At 49.3% G+C, this 19,445-nt stretch overlaps 1 protein-coding gene and 2 long non-coding RNA genes across 5 annotated transcripts in view; 1 reads left to right on the top strand and 2 right to left on the bottom strand.

Moving 5' to 3' along the window:
• LOC142862452 (uncharacterized) overlaps positions 1-19,445 on the bottom strand; it is a 156,316-nt gene that overhangs the window by 26,340 nt on the left and 110,531 nt on the right. The gene's annotated exons all lie outside the window — the stretch shown is intronic.
• CAPN9 (calpain 9) overlaps positions 5,755-19,445 on the bottom strand; it is a 40,115-nt gene continuing 26,424 nt past the window's right edge. For all 3 annotated transcript variants that reach the window (XM_012738191.2, XM_075994886.1, XM_075994887.1), the window contains 10 exons: positions 19,106-19,314; positions 16,914-16,950; positions 15,586-15,666; positions 14,505-14,562; positions 13,080-13,144; positions 12,513-12,581; positions 12,143-12,221; positions 11,375-11,491; positions 8,415-8,473; positions 5,755-5,890 (listed from right to left, as the gene is read on the bottom strand). In XM_012738191.2, the coding sequence (XP_012593645.1) occupies positions 5,864-5,890; positions 8,415-8,473; positions 11,375-11,491; positions 12,143-12,221; positions 12,513-12,581; positions 13,080-13,144; positions 14,505-14,562; positions 15,586-15,666; positions 16,914-16,950; positions 19,106-19,314 (801 nt within the window). In that variant the 3' untranslated portion in view covers positions 5,755-5,863. The remainder of the gene's footprint in view (positions 5,891-8,414; positions 8,474-11,374; positions 11,492-12,142; positions 12,222-12,512; positions 12,582-13,079; positions 13,145-14,504; positions 14,563-15,585; positions 15,667-16,913; positions 16,951-19,105; positions 19,315-19,445) is intronic.
• Positions 12,036-19,202, top strand: LOC142862398 (uncharacterized). The gene is made up of 3 exons (XR_012913453.1): positions 12,036-12,248; positions 18,543-18,648; positions 18,991-19,202. It is a non-coding gene; the product is annotated as an uncharacterized LOC142862398 (long non-coding RNA).

Raw genomic sequence — 19,445 nt, 5'->3', positions numbered from 1 at the left:
ACACTGAAAACTATAAAACATTGCTGAAGGAAATTAAAGACCATGTAAATGGAAAGACATCCTATGTTCATGAACTGAAAGACATAACATTGTTAAAATGTTAGTATTCCCCAAAGTGATCTACAGATCCAATGCAATCTCTCTTAGAATCCTGATGATGTTTTTTGCAGAAATAGAATAACGCATTCTAAAATTCATATGGAATCTCAAAGGACCCCAAATAGACAGAACAATCCTGGAAAAAAAAAAAAAAGAATAAAGCTGAAGGCCTCACTCTGATTTCAACTGAATACTAAAAAAGCTACAGCAATCAAAATAGCTTGGTACTGGCATAAAGACAGAAATACAGACCAATGGAATTGAATAGAGAACCCAGAATAAACATATATGGTCAATTGATTTTGACAAGATGCCAAGATCATTCAATGATATCTTTCAACAAACAGCGCTGAGAAAACTGTATATCCATATGCAAAAGAATGAAGTTGGATTCTTACATACCACCATATACAAAAATTATTAAATAACTCAAAATGGGTCAAAGACCTGACTTAATGGCTAAAACTGTAAAACTCCTAGAAGAAAACATAAGAGAAAATACTCATTTCACTGGTTTTATCAATGGGTTTTTGGTTACGACACCAAAACCACAGGCAATAACAATAAATAAATAAATTAGACTTCACCAAAATTAAAAACTTTTGTGCATCAAAAGACACTATCAAGAAAATAAAAAGACAACCCATGGAATGAGAAAGAATAGCTGTAAGTCACATATCTGAATATTAGTATTCAGAATATAATAAGAACTACAACTCAACAACAAAAAACAAACAACCCAATTAAAAAATGGGCAAAGACTTGAGCAGACATTTCTCCAAAGATACACAAATGGACAACAAGCACATGAAAAGATGCTTAATATAGTATTGGTCATTAGGGAAATACAAGTCTAAACCACAACACAATACCACTTCACCCTCACTGGGATTGCTATTATAAAAAAAATTTTAAAAAGGAAAATGACAAGTGCTGGTGAGGATGTGAAGAAATTGGAATGTGCACTGCTGGTAGGCATGTATTATAAAATGATATAGCTGAAGTGACCCAGCAATTCCACTGCAAGGTATACACCCCAGAGAACTGAAAGCAGAAACTTAAACAGATACTTGTACACCACTGACAATGGCAACATTATTTACAACAGCCAAAAGGTGGAAACAACCTAACATCCATTGACAGATGAATGGACAAACAAAATGTGCTCTACCCATATACATATCCAGCCTGAGAAAGGAAGGAAATTTTTGTATGTGCTGTAACACGTATGAACCTTGAAAACATTATTGTAAGAGAAATAAGCCAGGTACAAAAGGACAAAATATGTATTATTCCACTTATTTTAGGTATTTAGAATAGGCAAATTGATAGAGATGGAAAATAGAATATAGGTTGCCAGTGGGGGAGTGAGGAGGAACTGGGAAGTTATTGTTTAATGGGTATGTAGTTTCTGTTGGCAAGATGAAAACATTCTGGAAATGGATAGTGGCAATGGTTGCACAACACAGAGAATGAATGTACTTAATGTCACCGAACTGTACACTTAAAAATGATTAAAGTGGTAAATTTTGTTATGCATATTTTACCCCGATAAAATAGAGTAAAAAAAATGATTATCATTTAGGATGATTTTTAAACCTTTTTCTTTGTACTTTTGTGACTTAAACTCTTTATAATAAATAGATAACAAAAACATAAAACAGTTTCAAATACAGTGGGGTGTTTGTTAGAAGCAGCAGGGCTCATTACAATAGGTGGTTAGAACTCAACAAGGACTGCATGGATGATTAGCGTGCATATTCCATGCACACACACATGCCATCCAGAGAGATATACATCTCTGATTTCAGCTAAGGGAAGTTCTTTTTCTTGCAAATACAGTGACTAATTCCAGAGCCCCCACCCCCAAAAGTTATCAGCTTTGTAAAAAACTGATTTTTTGTTTGACATTTCTAGCTAATGAAATAACAGATCATAGTAAACATAATATAGGGTTTCTGTGGGACTCTCAACCACACATTTTCTGATGTTTCCAGGGACTTGACAAAAACTGAATGCAGCTTTGGTTGGGTGATTTTTAAAAAATTGCAATAATTGAGTACAACAGGCATTTTCTGTGAATTGCACTACTATACTTTTGTTTAGCACAAGGCCCTTGGACCTGTTTTCTATTACATTTTTTTTTCTTTTTCTTTTTCTTTTTTTATTGAGACACAGTCTCACTCTGTTGCCCGAGCTAGAGTGCCGTGACGTCAGCCTAGCTCACAGCAACCTCAAACTCCTGGGCTCAAGCAATCCTCCTGCCTCAGCCTCCCGAGTAGCTGGGACTACAGGCATGTGCCACCATGCCCGGCTAATTTGTTATATATATATTTTTTTAGTTGTCCAGATAATTTTTTTTTTTTTTAGTAGAGATGGGGTCTCGCTCTTGCTCAGGCTGGTCTTGAACTCCTGACCTTGAGTGATCCACCCACCTCGGCCTCCCAGAGTGCTAGGATTACAGGCGTGAGCCACCGTGCCCAGAATTTTTTTTTTTTTTTAACCATAATGCTCATTGCTTCTGTGAAGGCCACCTCATGTGCTTGAAATTTCTAACAGGAAGGCATAATGCCATCTCTGGCGCCAAACACCCTGGAAGCTTTGGGAGCAGTAATGGAGCCAGTTTTTCATGCCAGCAAAAGGATGTCGGGTAAGCCACCTCCACAGAGCCACAAAAGCAAGCCCATTCTGCCCACTCGGGGGATCAAACACAGGGTGTATTATTAGTATTCTGGATCCATCGTTTCCCTTCATCTGCCCTTTTGTGCCACAAACGTTAACAGGGCATTGCCCATGGGCCAGAAGCTATGCCGGGCACTTAGGACACACAGAAGTGAGGATGACTAGGCCCCGTCTCCACTGTCAAGTTGCCCCGGTCCCTGGGGGACACCTGCAGTGGGCAGTGGAGAGCTCAGTGGCAGTGCTGTGACCCAGCCGGGCTGAAGGCCTTGGCTCCAAATGGGAGGCCAGTCAGTCCCAGCTCTGGGCTGCATCCTAAAGCACAAGAACCACCCTTGGACATAAGCAGGGCTGTGCTAGAGTCCTTGGCATTTTCCTAGGAGAGACAAGGAGGCACAAACATGTTGCAAGCAGCCAGGTGACACAGCAGCTATCTCGTGTGGGCAGAGTGAATATCTGATCTCTGTAGAAAGCAGAAGTGGAGGCCCCCAGAGAAGACTTTGCAGAGCTGGGTGCGAAGGTACACAGTCCTCCGCTACCAGGTCACGGGGCCCAGGGGAGGGCAGGGTGGAGACAGGCTCGGGAGGAAGTGGCACGGAAATGGCGATGGAAGCCATGAGGACAGCACACAGGCAGGATGAACGTAGGGAGGTGGGAACTACACCCATATCTAGGTCGGAACCAAGGGAGAAGGGTATGACAGCAAGACTTGCAAGAGCGGCCAGAAGGCAGGGTCACGCCCAGAGCAAAAGGAGCTGGTCTCACAGGGAAGGTGTGGTCCGTGGCACCGGGCTGCAGGGACCCCACCCAGCATGCCCCTGATGCTGTCCCTGGATTGGGCCATTTTCAGCGGCTGGCACCATCCCACAGAGGAATCTGTCCTGGTGCTGAGATGTGACCGTGAGAAGATCACCCAGGTGGGTGACTCTCTCGAATCTAGAAGGTAGACTTGGAGGGACGAGAGAGAAGGCTAACCCCACACGGGTAAGCGGGGCTCTGGCAAGCAGGTAAGGTGCGGAGCTGCTGACAGGGAGGAGGAGGACGGTCTTTCCTAGAAGCTGGGTCCAGACACGGCCTCGAGAGAACCCTCTGGATGGCCGCGTTCTTTGCAGAATCCTGAGCACCGTCAGCCTCACCAGCCCCACCTCTGCCACCTCCTCCCGGACTCTCCGTGCACCCAGCTAGCACGGGACTGAGCCACACGGGACCTGGCCCTCAGGTTCCCAGAGGGAAAGAAGGAATCCTATAATCGCACAGAGCAAGGCAGCCCAGAGAGGTGAGTTAAGTTCACACAGCTGCCAGAGGTGAATTCCGGGCTAGAGTACAGGACTCTGACTCCAAATCCAATGCCATTTCCCTGACGTGAACTTGCATTTGCTCCAGATGCTTCAGCCTCCTGACTACGGCTTTTCCCTTTCCTTGGAAGGAGAGCGAGTTTTCCTCCGCGTAGGGTCCTACTGGTAATGAATGGGTAGACTTCCTGCCGAGGACATTGGCGAGTTCCACCAGAGGCTCTACTCAGGTACCAAGGAGACCGGCCCTCTGCAGAAAGGCCCCTTGGGGCTGGGAAAGTGGCCGGGGCCAGCGTCAGTAGCAAGCACAGCCCGCTGCTGATTCACAGCTGTGGTTCACGCTGGCACTCTGTAGGCGGTCTTGGCGCTCAGTAGAATGGCGCTTTGTTTCTGCTAATGATCCAGTGTACTGAATTGGGCTGGCACCAGTGATCTTGGCACCTCTGCCCAGCGGGTCACATGCTTTGGTCTTTGTGGAGCCCTGGTTTGTTGTCAGTGCACCCCCGTGGGTCTGCACAGGACCGGGCAGAGAGCAGGCGGGGCAGGCTCTGCGTTTCAGAGGGAGAGGACAGCAGCCTGAGGCTTTCTCCAGGCAGCGCCCAGGGATTCGGTCTGAGGACCTGTAGGGAAAGATGTCCCCTCCGCTGGGGCTGCTCTTTCCATCTTACCACAGGGCTGCAAGGGGCGTGGTGTCAACAACCAGTGATCTGCTTTTTGTCCCTATAGATTCATCTTTTCTGCAAGTTTTATGTAAATGGAGTAAGCATGCATTAGTACTTTGTTCCCTTTTTATTGCTAAATAATTCCATTGTAAGGGATTTGGTTTATCCGTTCACCAGTCAGTGACTTGCCTCTGTTCTGGGCTTTGTAAATCATGCTGCTATAAACACGTGAGTATTTGTGTATAGATATATTTCCATTATGCTTGGGTAGATACCAAGAAGCAGAATTGCAACATATAGGGTAAGTGTATGTTTAACTTTTTTTTTTTTTTTCTTTTTTTGAGATAGAGTCTCACTTTCTTGCCCAGGCTAGAGTGAGTGCCATGGCATCAGCCTGGCTCATAGCAACCTCAATCTCCGGGGCTCAGCGATCCTCCTGCCTCAGCCTCCCAAGTAGCTGGGACTACAGGCACGCGCCACCATGCCCGGCTAATTTTTTGTATATATATATATTTTTTTTAGTTGGTCAATTAATTTATTTCTATTTTTGGTAGAGACGGGGTCTCGCTCAGGCTGGTTTCGAACTCCTGACCTTGAGCAATCCGCCCGCCTCGGCCTCCCAGAGTGCTGGGATTACAGGCATGAGCCACCACGCCTGGCATATGTTTAACTTTTAAAGAAACCACCAAACTGTTTTTCAAAGTGGCTGAACCATTTCACAAAGGGTTCCCCAGTAAGGAAACATGCCAATGATGCAGAAAATGCTTAATTATGACTTCATGCCTTTCCCCACATCTCATTCCACACGTGCATTTATAAAAACATTGTTTTATTCCTAGGAAGGACGTCTGGGTGCAGTGATTGAAGCTGGGAGTCTGTGCACTAGAACTCTCAGTGACGATTGACGGGAGGAAGCAGGGAAAGCAGAGGGAGGAGAAGCGAGCAAGGTCCAAACGGGGACACGAGGCACAGGGTGCCACCCGCCACCTCACGGCAGCAATTTTACAAAGAAGTAGCACAAAATCAAAGAATACAGCTGAGTCCATTTCATTCTTCCCAGATCAAGACGGGGAGAGGAGGGCGCCCTGGGCAGGGCGGCTCCACCCGGGAGAAGTCCCCACCGGAGCAGCCTCAGATGTTCATGGTCAAGTTGATGAACTGGGAATAGAAAGAGAGAGAGAGATGAGGGTTTGTTCTTCCACGCTCCCCCCCACCCCCCAGCTCAGGGGTGACCTTAGTTTGTCTACATCACAGGAAATCTGCCGTTTCATCGTTTTGCCTGCGAATTTGAACTCCCACCTCAACAGGAAAGCATTCTTAAGAAATAAATGAATTCTTAGCACTTTGAGTTTTCTGCAGGTCCTGAGCCCTCTCTGGGTGAGCTCGTGTCCAGCACAGATGGTAGGACGGAGGGGTGGGAAAGTTCTCCCTGTGGCGAGCACAGCCTCACTGAGGCACCGCGGGCAGCGTGGCACAGAGCACCTTTTCCTCTGCGGCGAGGGGTCCCCTCACCTTCGGGAGAGAGGTGACCCTCCATCACAGTTGGGGCTCGTGACAAGCGAGCCGGTGGTGAAGTGGCACGGAATTCCTCATCTCCTCTCCTGAGTGCAACCTGCCTCCTCCTTCCTGCCAGCTTGCTTGTCACAGCAAGGAGACTTGGGGGACATGATTATGTGAGATTTTTTTCCTCCCCTCTCTCCCACATTTCTGGGCACAGCATGTGCGGTGCAGGAGCTAGAGAAATGAGGGGCTCTCAGGCTCTTGTAGCAGAAGAACTGCAGGTGAGGCCACCCCAGCCAGGAAAAGCTCTCGTTGCTTCCTAGGTGGGGGTAGAAGGGGGAGGACTCAAAATAGAGGTGCTCCCCCTTGGCTGCACACTGGACTCACCAAGGGAATTTAGAAAACATCAGTGCTTGGCTCCCACCCCCAGAGATTTAGAATTTAATAGGTCTGGAGTGTGGCTGGGGCCTCAGGATTGTTAGATCTCCCCAGGTGACGCAGCCAGAGGTGGGGATGGTGGGTTTGAGGGGAGAGAACACACAGGTTCTCCCTGCTGTCTCAAAGAGGGACAGCTGTGGGCAGGGCAGGGGCTCATTCCAGCCCCTACACCTGTGGGCTCAGAGTTGGAAGTGATGACACCTTGAACCTGGAGCAGGGGAATGCTCCCTCCATGCTCCTGCTGCCACCTGGGCCAGGGCTGGCCAGGACACTACAACCCTGTCCTCTCCCCCCTTCCACCGTGCACAAGGGGCAGCCGGCACACTTTCTTACTGCTTACTAGTGGGTGGCAAAACCTCAAAGTACATGAGAAATAAAAGTGGGTCCAGGGGTCCCTCCTGGTTTTCGTAATAGAATGGTTTGAATATGCACATCTTTTTTGGGGTGTTTTATAGAGTTGTCAGTCAAAGGAGTTATATTTATTGACTGTGTCCTACAGGCTGCAGGTGAAAGAGAACACTAGAGAGGAAACGTCCTGTTTCTACTCTTCGTGAAATTATGACATGTGCAGGCATCTGAGATGCGCACATGAGAGAATTAGAGAAAAGTCAACATAATAAATTGCCACATTCTTTGATATTATAAGCCAAATTTTGGCATGAGATTAAGGCCTAAATCTCTTCCTGCAAATGGTGAAACTGAGGCACGCAACAGGCTGATCAGTCCAAATCAGAGTGCAAAAGAGGGGGGATGTTCCACCCTCCTGTCTAAACCTCTTTGTCTTGCAATAGTCAGTTAAATGTTCTCCCAACCCAAGGTTTCTACTGAGTTTGGGAATGAGCCGATGTGAGCAGCAAGTATGGAAATGGGCAGAGATTGGGGAGGAGGCGTAGGCTGCCTGGTGTGAGCCCGTGTAGGTTGAAGAGAAAGCAGAGCTGGATCGAAAGACACAGGGAGAGAAAGAAAACAATGGGAAATAAAAATTATAGACACCATTGAAGGAAAGCATTCTACAGTGTCCCCTCTGCCTTTGGGCAGGAGGATGTCGAGCCAGCGTTCTCAAACTTTATGTGCAGAGAAATCCTTGGGGGTCCCGTTAAAAGGAGACTGTGATTTAGCAGGGCTGGGGTGGGGCCTGGCACCCTGCATTTCTGACAAGCTCTCTGGGTGATGCTCCCGAGACTGCTGGCCATGGACCACCCTCTAAGCAGCGGGGCCAGCACTGATCCTCTGGGGAGGTTGTCAAAATCCCCTGGAACGCTGCTTCCGAAACCCTGATCCATGCTCTCCCACCTTTGCTCTCCTCCCATCATTGCCGTGACAGCCCCTGTAATGGGTAAGTGTTACATTTCTCAGGGTTTTTGATGTGTGAGCATGCATGTACACACACATGCATCCCAGGAACCACGGGACGAGGTGAGCAAGGGAGGGGGACAGGTCGGAAGCTGGAGGCAGGCGGGCTGAGCTGCCCAGTGACAGGAGGAAGAGGACAAGAAGGCAGAGTTCCCTCCCTCGCTCCATTCAAGTGACCCATCTCTCTGCCTCTGTTTCCTCCTCTGCAAAATGGGGACAGTACCGGGACTTGGCTCACAGGATCACTGTAATGATTCAATTGATTACTAAATAAACAGTATTTCAAAACATACTAGCTATTCCCTCCACTGAATGTTAACCCTCACGTGAAGTCGTGCATTCAGAGACGGTCCCGGGGCCTGATCCCTGCCCGGCCCTGGCTTGGCCGTACCTCGTTTATGTTGAGATGAATGAACTCCTTGTTCCCCGCGCTGATAGCCTGGAACACCCCTGGTAGGAGAGACAGGAGAAAGGCATCCTTGTAGAGACAGTTCTTTAACAGATTTCCCCGTTTCCTGGCGACCCAGGGGCCTTCCTGCGGCGCCTGTGAGCGAGCTGCTCCCTCTGGCGGTGAGCAAGGATGTTGGGGAGCGGCAGGAGGACCCCGGGGATTTCTCTCCACTAGGGGAAGCCTCTTCAAGTCCTGCAGCAAGCCAGTGGCCGTAGCAGTCCTAGCTGGTGCTGTCACCTACAATGTGCCAGTCAGCTGGCCAGCCGCTCCTGGGTCAGAAACATCTCCCCTACCTTAACCCTTTGGGGGTTACAGACCCCTTGAAATCCATGGGCCCCAGAAAAAATGCACCTGTGTAAAGGTTTGCACGGAGCTGAGAACCGTCAAGTCTCTCTCTGGGAGTCCCACACGGGAAGGGGCTGTAGGTGCTCTCAGCGGGCGGGAGGGCCCAGTGGCACAGGACGGAGAGCCGGTGCCGAGCCAGGTGCCACGTCAGTGTGACCTGGGCAAGTGACTTTCCGCTCTGGCTTCAGTCTCCTCGCCTCGGCAGGACGAGGGCCAGCCGGCCAGCCTTGGCTTCTTGGAGAACCACTGCGGGCACTTCAACGGCACAACCAAAGGGGCTGTCACCAAATGTAGGGAATGGAAGGAGCCAAGTGTGGGGATGGGCCGTGTTTGGCTCCTGAGTCAACCCAGCAGCTGTAACAGGTGACCTGGGAAACGTCGGCACGGACCAGCCATTCAAGGACGTCGAGGATTTGGGGAGAATTTTGTCAGGTGTGCAAATGGCATGACGCTGCTGCTAAAAACAAGGCTATCCATTTAAGAGACTTGCAGATGGAAGGACAGAATTTCTGGGACCTTTTATTAAACACTAAGGTGGGGCCGGGCGTGATGGCTCACACCTGTAATCCTAGCACTCTGGGAGACTGAGGCGGGAGGATCATTTGAGCTCAGGAGTTCGAGACCAGCCTGAGTAAGAGCGAGACCCTGTCTCTACTAAAAAAAAAAATAGAAAGAAATTAGCTGGACAACTAATAAAGAAATATATTTTTAAAAAATTAGCCGGGCATGGTGGCGCATGCCTGTAGTCCCAGCTACTTGGGAGACTGAGGCAGGAGGACCGCTTGAGCCCAGGAGTTTGAGGTTGCTGCGAGCTAGGCTGACGTCACGGCACTCTAGCCCGAGCAACAGAGCGAGACTCTGTCTCAATAAATAAATAAATAAACAAATACGTCACGTGGAAAAAGTACGTGCTGGGGAAATATAAGAAAAAAAATTAGCAAGATGGTAATTGTTGAGGCTGGTGTAAAGTTCTGGAAACCGCCTGGGAATTTTTATAAATCCCAATGCTGCTCGCCACCCTTGAGATTCTAATTTAATTGGTCAATGGTGCAGCTCAGTCATCAAAATTTCTTTAAGCAACCCCAGGGATTGTAATGTGTAGCAAAGTTTGAGAGGCCCTGGTGTGGGGTGTGTGGGGACCTATGATGATTCTATCTAAGTGGATGATTGAAAATTTCCATAATAAAAACTTAGAGTAACAGTGGGTAAAACTCCGGTCTTGGTAGTTGTAGAAGTTCTCCAGGTGCAGCTGATGTAAGGCCCCCAGAGCAGACGGTGTGGGGCCTAAAGGGCCCTTTTCCCTAATATTATTCCTCCACTATAAGAGCAAGCTGAGAGCCGTTCCCCTCCCACCCCAAACGGGGAAGGATTAGCTCTGGGGGGATTTAGAAAGGGAAAGAGCAGTTGAGAGAAGAGAAACTATCAAATCTCACGATTTCTAGGGTCAGCTTTGGCCACCCTGTAAGTATAATCAGTGACTCTCTTTCACGATGGGTCTTTCTAGAATGCACTCTCACTAGCTACTGGTATCCACCTAGAGAAAGTGCAGCCTCCTGGCTGGACACACAAGGCCCTCTGCGGCCTGCTCATCTCTCTCCAAACCTCTCTCATCACTTCTTAGCCCACATCTACTCACTGATTGCCCAGTAAGTGCAGCTCTGCTGGAACTTACAGTCCAGTGGAGACCTGCTTCATGCCGGCAATTACAGTGTCTTGTCCCCAAGGAAGGAGAGGGGGCTGTTGCATGCTGTCATTGAGGATCACAGACCCTGCCTTTCTCTACCAAGTGCCTGGAAGTGGCCTATCAAACATATTTCAGAAAATGCCAAGCAGGACCAGATACATCATTCACGAGGCCCAGTGCAAAATGGAAATGCAGGCCCTTTGTTCAAAAATTATTAAGACTTTCAAGATGGTGACACCAGAGCTTTAAACCAAGCACAGGGCACCCTTGGGGGCGCTGGTCCCTTTGCACCTGCACAGATGGCGAGCCTTGTAGCCACCTGGTGCTGAGTCATAGGCCCTGGACACACTTCACTCAGCCTCACCTTCACAACCACCTGTAAGGGGAGGGGTGCATATAATACTAGACTGCAAACTCTAAGGAGCACCTACACATTCTGTCTCTCTTTTTGGTGTAACACATCTTGTTTGCAATAACCGGGCCAATGTCTAGGGCTTACAGAGGGCGCGGGCTGGGGAAGGAGGAGGATCTTCTGATTCTACATGCTGTGATGGGATTTGACTTGAAATTGAACAGTTCCTGACATGAGGCACCCCCGACCCCCATCACCCTCCTGCAGAGACACTCTGAATGCAAAAAGAGTGGCGAAGCTGAGAAATGCGCTGCAGAGGAGACCCGCACATCCTGCCCCTCGGCTGACCACACAGGCACAGCTGTGCCCGAGATCCCACAGTGGCTCTCTGCGGTCTGCCTTTGCCACAATTTTTGCCGGGTTGCGTCTTATGTGCTCGTGGAGGGCGAGTGAAGATACCACACGGAGGTGAACTGTGGCCTGGGGCTGCGGACAGTCTCAGCCTCGCCAGACACTTACGGCTGGCGTTCTCCAGGCGGACCAGGCAGTTGAGGAAGTCGTCGAAGCCCAGCTGGAGCTCCTCGTCCGCATACCTGAGCACGACCAGCTGCAGGAGGCGGCTGCTCAGCTGAAAGCCTGTGGGACGAGTGGGGACAGGCTGCGAGCACAGGACACTGAGCCACGGGGACTCAGTCTGCCACGGCACTCACAGACCAAGGGCCAGAAACGCCACCTGGGGCCCACCCTGCGTGAAGAGAGCAGGGTAGAAACTACGACTATGTCGCCCAGTTTGGATGCAGGGTCTGTGGCTGCCAAAGCCAAGGATGGGTGGCAGAGGGACACGTGGAGTCCCCAAACCACAGGCACAGGCGTGCCCTGCATCATCTGTGCTAACAACCCTCTGAGAGCAGAAATTCGAGTTCGGAAGCACTGGCTTGCCACCAAAGAGTCATGCATAGCTCTACTGGGCCAGAAAACATGGCCAGAGGTCCCTGGGGTGGGGGTGGGGCAGGCCAAGTTCATTCTTAGTACATACATTTTAAAAACTCCCACTGATATGCGCAGTGGTTTAAGACCAGGGCCCCGGTGTGAGCGAGCAAGTCCTGGGTTTGAGTCCTGGCACTGCCACTCAAAGGGCTGTGACCTCACAAAACATCAGCTCAGCTCAGAGACCGCCTCCGTGGCTGTGGGGAGAAGACCTTCCCTGCCACCTGCTTGGCTGCCCACGGGCAGCACCTGGGGCTGGCTGGGCACACTCAGCCACCTACATTCCAGGCTTCTCTTTACCTGCGGCTCTCAGCGCAGTCCGCAGCTCGTAGGAGGACATGGTGCCCGACCTGTCAGCATCAAACTGGAGGAAAAGGTTCTGCGGGGAAACAGAGGCATTGAGAAGGTGAGCACCTAACAGGCAACATCGATGGCAGTGACTGGTGACAGCCAGCCCGGGAGGAGGGACCACCCCCAGGGGCCCTCCAGAAGAATTTGGTCTCTCTTTTGTCTTCCTGTTCATTTTGGGAGGAATTGGAATGATGTCATGATGTCTTCCCTTCTCCCCTCTCGGAACACGACTCCTCTGTCCTGCCAGACAGCCTTTTAAAATCCCCTCTGTCCTAGGCTCGTGGGGTCCCCAGAGGCCGAGCCCTGCGCAGTTACGTACGATCCACTGCTTCAGCCTGTCCCAGAACACTTTGAACTCCTCGAACTCCAGCTTCCCATTGCAGCTGGTCTGTGTCACCTGGGTTAAGGGAGATCTGAGCAGCGTTTCAACCTGAGGCTCCGCGTGGGACCCCGGCTCTGGGACTTCAGAGGAAGGGTGCTAATGGGCTGGCCTGGGTGACACAGATGCAGGGACCTAGGGAGGTGGTTTTAACAACTAAACCACGAACCTCTGAAGGGGGGCAACGGCAGGGCAGCGGGGAGATACAGTGGTGCCGGAAGATTCACAAAACAGAATTGTTGGTTCCCTGGGGTGGGACCCCAAAGTGGCAACAAGATCCCCAAGTCCCTTCGAAAACCCTCCCCCCACTGCATAGTCCTGTGCCTCTTTGATTGTGATCCAATTCTAGCACCGGAGGTCCCCCAGCTTTTGGTCATCTTCTGTGAAGACGACTATCCTACTGGTTAAGGATGTCACGTTCTTAGAAAGTGCGCTGTGGAACATCACTCCTCCGTGCTTAAAGCCCAGCACCCATGTCTGTTTCTGCGAAAGTACGTGGCAGGATACATCCATTAGGGAAATGATGTTTTTACAGGAGATCAGACTTAGCTTCTTGAATTTGATGTTCTTTTCTGAAATCACACATGAAAGCTGAATTCAGTGGACCCCTGGTAAGATGAGCCTCGTCCCCACCTGCTGCAAGCCCAACGGCGTGGCTGGATCCGGGGTGGCAGGGGCTGTGCTGTGGCTGCTGTCTCATAGTGCTGCTGAGAGCGGAACTTAACACGGCCTCTCAGAAGGAAAAGTGGCAAAATGTGAAAAAAGTCATACAAATGAGAATATTCTTTCATCCATTTATTCTAGTTTTTAAGAATCTCAAGCAAAGAATTACACATGGAGATTTTTATTTTTTTTATCATCAGGCTATTTATAATGGCAAAAATTTTGAAATGATATAAATGACCGGTGGAAGGTCACGGCCAGTACACTGGGCTGTGTCCATACATTGGAGTATTACACAGCACTTAGGAACCGTGTTTTGAAGCATAGTTAACGACCTGGGGAAATGCTCATAAAAGCTAAGTTTAAAGGCAGCATTTAAAATTGTCAGAGAAATCTGAACACCCTTTTGCTGTTGGTGGAAATGTACGGTAGTCACCGTGGGAAACAGCTGGGCCGTTCCTTAAAACATTACACATAGAGTTTCCACGTGACTCAACGATCCTCTTAACCACATGCCCAAGAGAAATGAAAACACGAGCCTACCCAGAAAACTTACACGCGAATGCTCACAACAGCATTATTCAAAATAGCCAAAAACTGGCAACAATCTAAATGCCCATCAATGGATGAATGAATAAATAAAGCGGGGAATAGTCATAGAATGGAATATTATCTGCCTATAGAAAGGAACGAAACACTGATACATGGCACAGCGTGGATGAATCTTGAAAACATCATGCACAGTGGAAGAAGCCAGCCAGAAAGGGCCACATGTTGTGTGATTCCTTGTATAAGAAATTTGTTCAGAGTAGATAACATCAAGTCTACAGCGACAGAAAGTGGACTAGTGGCTACCTGGGGCCGGGGGCAATGGGGAGTGACTGTTAATGGGTACAGGGTTTCTTTCTGGAGTGATGCAATGTTCTAAAATGGATCATGTGTGTATATACACGTGGACTACACATGACACACATATGCATACAGATATGCACATGTGTTGACAGTGGTTATTTATGGTGATGAGATTATTGATGATTTTTTATCTTCGTCATTAGTCTTTTCTGCATTTTTTAGAATTTTCTATCATGAAACTGCATCATATTTGTAATCAGGAAACAACAATGAAAGCTATTTTAAAGTCTACCTACAAGTCGGCTCTTGGAAGTGGGTCTGCAGCTCTGAGGCCAGGGAAGACTGGAGGGGACCCAGGCAGCGTGGTCACTTGTCCCTCCGCGGGGGCCCTGGGACCCCAGTGGGTGCAGCACTTACTCTTTTGCAGCACGGCATTTAGAATATATTCCAGTTCCTCTGCTGTCACCTCCATGTCCTGTTGAAGTGGAGACAATTGCTTTGTATGGCCCTTGGCACCTTTTTAGAGTTTCTATCAGTCCTGAGCTTGACTTGGCGCCACTAACAGGCTGGCCCCCAGGATCCTGCCATCGGCAGATGCGCCCATCCCCTGTGTCACTGCAGCTACTCGGCTCAGTATGTCCCACGTTTCAGGGACAGGCCAGCCCAGCCAGGCAAGAGCCCAACTCTCCCAGGAAAATTGGGCAGGTCAAGGTGGTACCTGCCTAGCTTACCCCGAGAATAAGAACCCCTCATGGAATTGTTCATACAGCTCTCCAGATGGTTCTAATGTTAGATGAATTTGGGGGAAACCGGTCTGAGTTTCTGAGCCTCTGCACAGGAGAATCAACTGGAGAACTTCAAAGAATTCCCACATCTGGGGCTTGCCCCAAGAACCCCTCAAATCAGACCTGGAAATATGGCTGGTGCATTGTTTTTCAAACCTAGAGGTTTATAAATGGGGTAAATTTCAGAGTCACTAAATCTCAGCATCTGCAGCACAGAAGCTTGTTGGAAATGCAGAGACTCGGGCCTTCCCTAGGCCTCATGAGCCCCCACTTTTCTCCATCCCATCCTGTGGTGCCCACATCTCCCTGCCCTGCCTGTTTATTGCAGTGCCTGAAATGCAGGCCCCCCTGCCCCTGCTTTGAGATGTCCTGCCTTTTTGGGCCAAACCAATGTCTACCTTCCAGGTATTGATTTATAATCTTACCTGCAATTCCTGTCCCTAAAATGTACAAAACCAAACTGTAGCCTGACTGCTTTGGGACCACTCCCTCAAGGCTTCTTGGGTGTGGCTCCCTGGGCTGATGGCTACTCACGTTGGGCTCAGAATAAACCACTTTAAGTTATTTTACAGAGTGTGGTTTTCTTCTGTTAACATCAGGGCTGGTGTTTCATTTCCAGCATGCCTCAGAGAGCCACTGCTGACCCCAATCCCATGACTATGGTCCTCTGCTGAGAGGCCCAGTGGGGACATGGAGGCGGGGCCATACCCTACCTCACCAGCGACGCGTTCAAACAAGGCCCGGAACTGCTGCTCCTCCTCTGTCTCTTGGCCAGGTGGAGTGGGCTTGGGAGGCTGGAAAACAACCAAAGGAACTTGCACAAAAAGAACCATAAAAAAAAAAAAAAAGACAAAAATATCAGAAAAGACTCTGGAACCTCCTGTGCCCAGACCCATGCCACCCTCTTGATGTGGCGTGCAGGAGCCGCTGCCTATGGCAGTCTTCTTATAAAGGCTCTTTAGAAAGTGAGACCTAGGCCGGGCACAGTGGCTCACGCCTGTAATTCTAGGACTCTGGGAGGCCGAGGCAGGAGGATTGCTTGAGCCCAGGAGTTTGAGGTTGCTGTGAGCTATGATGACACCACGGCACTCTAGCCTGGGCAACAGAATGAGACTCTGTCTCAAAAACAAACAAACAAAAAAAAAAAGAAAGTGAGACTTCATCAGCTGGACTCACTCACGGGGCCCTCCTGTCTTGCAAACGAGAAGGCTAAAGGCAGCCTGACCCCTGCCTAAGTCGGGTCCTTGCCATAAGGTTGTCACACTTCCTCTGTGTTAACCTCTCACCAGGACAGGAAAGCACTTGCTTAATCATCTGTTTTGATAGGAGGTAAAATCTTTGAGGGCAGGAGTCTGTTTGCAGCACCTGGCCCCGGGCCTGGAGGATGGAAAAAGCTCAGTAAATGTTTTAGGTGAGTGGGGGGGAATTTTTGTGGGGGTTTTTTTGCACCATTAAATAAACTGCAGCCCGACACAGAACAGCAAGTTTCTTCCTAAAAGCAGGTCTCTGCTGTCCCTGAACATGTCAGACTGCTCTGGGCACATCTCAGTACCTCTTGGGGATCTTACAGCCCTTGGACAAGGACAAAACCAACCCTGTCTCTTCCCTCCACACGGACACAGTATGTGGGAGACATAATGTGTTCCCCTGAGGCCACAGTAAAAGAATCCACCTGCCTCTCTCGTTTTCTTTTTATTGATTATTTTTCTTAAATAAAATGCATTTAAAAGATATTCCATCTCACTCAGAAGCAGTAGGTACCTCTCAGGTAGAGTTGGTGGCACAAGGAAAGACGAACCAACCAGAACTTTACACCAAGCTCCGACCTCGTTCCCATGCCAGGTCCTGCTGGGACTTGAAGGACACAGACTAGCACACACCGATGTTGGGCCCCAGGAGGTTAGCATCCCAGGTGCTTACCTACCTGGTCGCACTAACCATTTCCTGACCTTTCCAGTTTTGGATGGCAGTATGGTTAGAAGGAAGGTGTCCAGCACCATTGGCGGAAACCTGTCCTCCATGGCCACGTCAGGAGACTCACCTCGGGAAGGTCGATGTCCACGTGTCCATCCAAATCCCTGTAGGGGTGGAAAACACGCACAGTCCTCAACTGTGGATGCATTTCTTATTGGGACACGCGGCACTAAAGAGCCAGAGCTTTGGAAGGGTCTGTCCCAGGGAAGGCCCTTCTTGTTCAGCGCTGCTGACATTTCACAGGGTCGCAGACCCCATGCGGGGACACGCCCACCCCTAATCACTCAGACCTTGCCCAGCATGCAATAAGAGGGAGACAAAAGTAGACATCATCCAAGAGAATGTGCAAATTCTGGATGTGCAGAACTAGAAGGCATTAAACCAGCAGTCGCTCCCTATTTCCTTGGTGCCCTTGAACAAGGGCTGCTGCTGAAGTGCTATATGGAATAGCCTAGAGACAGGGTGGTTTCATTACGCACCTGCCCTGCAAGAGCCCTGCGACTGCACAGGAGCTACGCATTCACTGCACACCGTTCGTTCAGCCTGCTGAGTGGTAATCACTGAGAGGGGGTGGACTTTTAAAGATTACAAAGTAAGTTGAGTCAGAACCCCAAAAGACCAGTCTTTGAAGCTGTTGGCCATTTCCAGGGGAGGTAAATCCCTTATTCCACCGGTGGGTGGGGGAGGGCCGGGCGTTTGTGCACTTAGGTTTGGGGAAGAGAGGGAAAATGATGGAAATGTGTTTATTCTGCTGGTCACATAGTTAGTGGTACCCGCGGTGTTTGGAGAGCAGTAATAGTGAAAAGAGCAGGCTTCGGCTTTTATATGCTAAAAACATTTGGGGGAATCTCCCAAAGAACTACTGATAAAAACTCAAAGGGAATACAAACAAACAAATGCTAAGCCTGAACCAGGGTCATCTCCTTCCCCTCTTCATCCCCGTGGGCACTCTCAGCACGGTTCTTTGGAACCCGGTTTGATCAGGCCCCTCGCAGAGAGCCAAACCAGTGGAAAACAGAGCTTGGTGTGGGTTTCCTGCTCCCGAGCTGCAGAGCTGATTCTATGCTTATATCATAGCAGATCATCTCGTTTAGGGCAAGCTTGATTATGGAGCTAGCTTTGCCATGTACAAGCCACCCTATAAATGCCAGGAACTCCGACTTCACCCCATTCATGGGACAGAGAACAGGAGGCACAGGACTGGCATAGCCTGGCTCTCTCTCTCTCTCGTTCTTGCCACCTGTGAGAGATGCCAATCTGCATGGATCTCGCATGGGGCGTTTGTTGTGAACAGTTACTGGAAAATTCATCCTGAGCTTATGCTGTATCCTGGAGAAAAATTCTCCGGCAAAGTGTTTAAAAATTAAAGACTTTACTGCTTCTATTTAGCCATGAGAAAGAACCACGCCTTTGCAAATAGCCTGGAAACACAAGCAGAGTTTGTACATGGGAGTTTTCTGAATGCAGGCCTTCAATCCAGTTCTACCCCACCAAACAGGAGATAAAACTAGAGCAGGCCCTGTGTTCACAGCTGTTCTTCTCTTGTTGACTCTTGTAGGTTGGTCCTCTGTTAGGGGTTTATCTGCTCAAATACAGAATGAGTAGGTTTTGCCATGCTCTGCAATCTGTAGAATATCATTGTTGGGGAAAGAAACGGGTTCTTCTGTCCTGAACCATTCTTTTCCCTCTGCCACAGAGCAACCAGTGGCGAACGGGCAGCAACGAGAAATCCTTTCCAAAGAAGTAACTCATACAAAATAATTTTGCTGAGACACTGCAAGGAAGAGCTGGCAGAATGTTGGGTATGTAAAATGATAGGCAGACTTAAAAACATTTATTTAAACTGGAGCTGAAAGAACACGTCATTCTTGGAATTGGCAATAGCCACCCCCTTCATCATGCACAGAATTAAGTCCACGTGCAGCTCTTACTCCAGAAGCTTCCTGGTAATAGGGCCTGAAAAATGAAGGGCTCCACCCCAGGGTGTCCTGTGAGCAGGACTCTGGGACCAGGAGGAGAGAGCAACTTTTTTTTGTTTTTTTGTTTTTTTTAATGGTGGAAGGAGGGAGGGAAGAGCTGAGCTAAAAGGGAAACGTGCCCAGCTTTGCTACCTAGCCAAGAACCCGTCCTGCTTTGTTTCTCAGGTAGATAATGGAAAACAGAAGAATGGGGTCTTGGCTCCAGCAGTCCCCAAGGTGACTTCCGTGTGACTAAGCCACTAAATGAAGAGGGATTCTGAAACCTGTTCCCATGACTCACCGGGTAATGGCTTTCTTCTCCGAAAAGATTCTCAGACAGAAATCAGCTTCCTGATGGGGCTCAAAAGTGCTGGGGATGACAATGTACTCCCCAGGGGGCAGCTTGAAGCGGTCGGAGACCTCTCTCAGGTTGATGAAGGTTTTGCTCCGGGCCTGGGAAGCGTGGTACCTGAAGAAGTCCTTGTCCAGGTGCTGGTCTTTGCCGGGGCACTGCAAGGGAGGCGGGAGAGGGCTCTCTAGGGAGGCCATTCGTTGTCTCGGCTTTTCCAATGCAGCTGGGGACTGGCCCCTGCGTCTCAGGCATGAGGCCGGGAGGAGCTGAGGATTTGGAACTCAGACGC

This window comes from Microcebus murinus, chromosome 19 (genome assembly GCF_040939455.1).
Source record: "Microcebus murinus isolate Inina chromosome 19, M.murinus_Inina_mat1.0, whole genome shotgun sequence".
Taxonomy (NCBI): domain Eukaryota; kingdom Metazoa; phylum Chordata; class Mammalia; order Primates; family Cheirogaleidae; genus Microcebus; species Microcebus murinus.
Note: the sequence above shows the minus strand (reverse complement) of the source record. Positions and strands in the feature narration are given on the sequence as shown.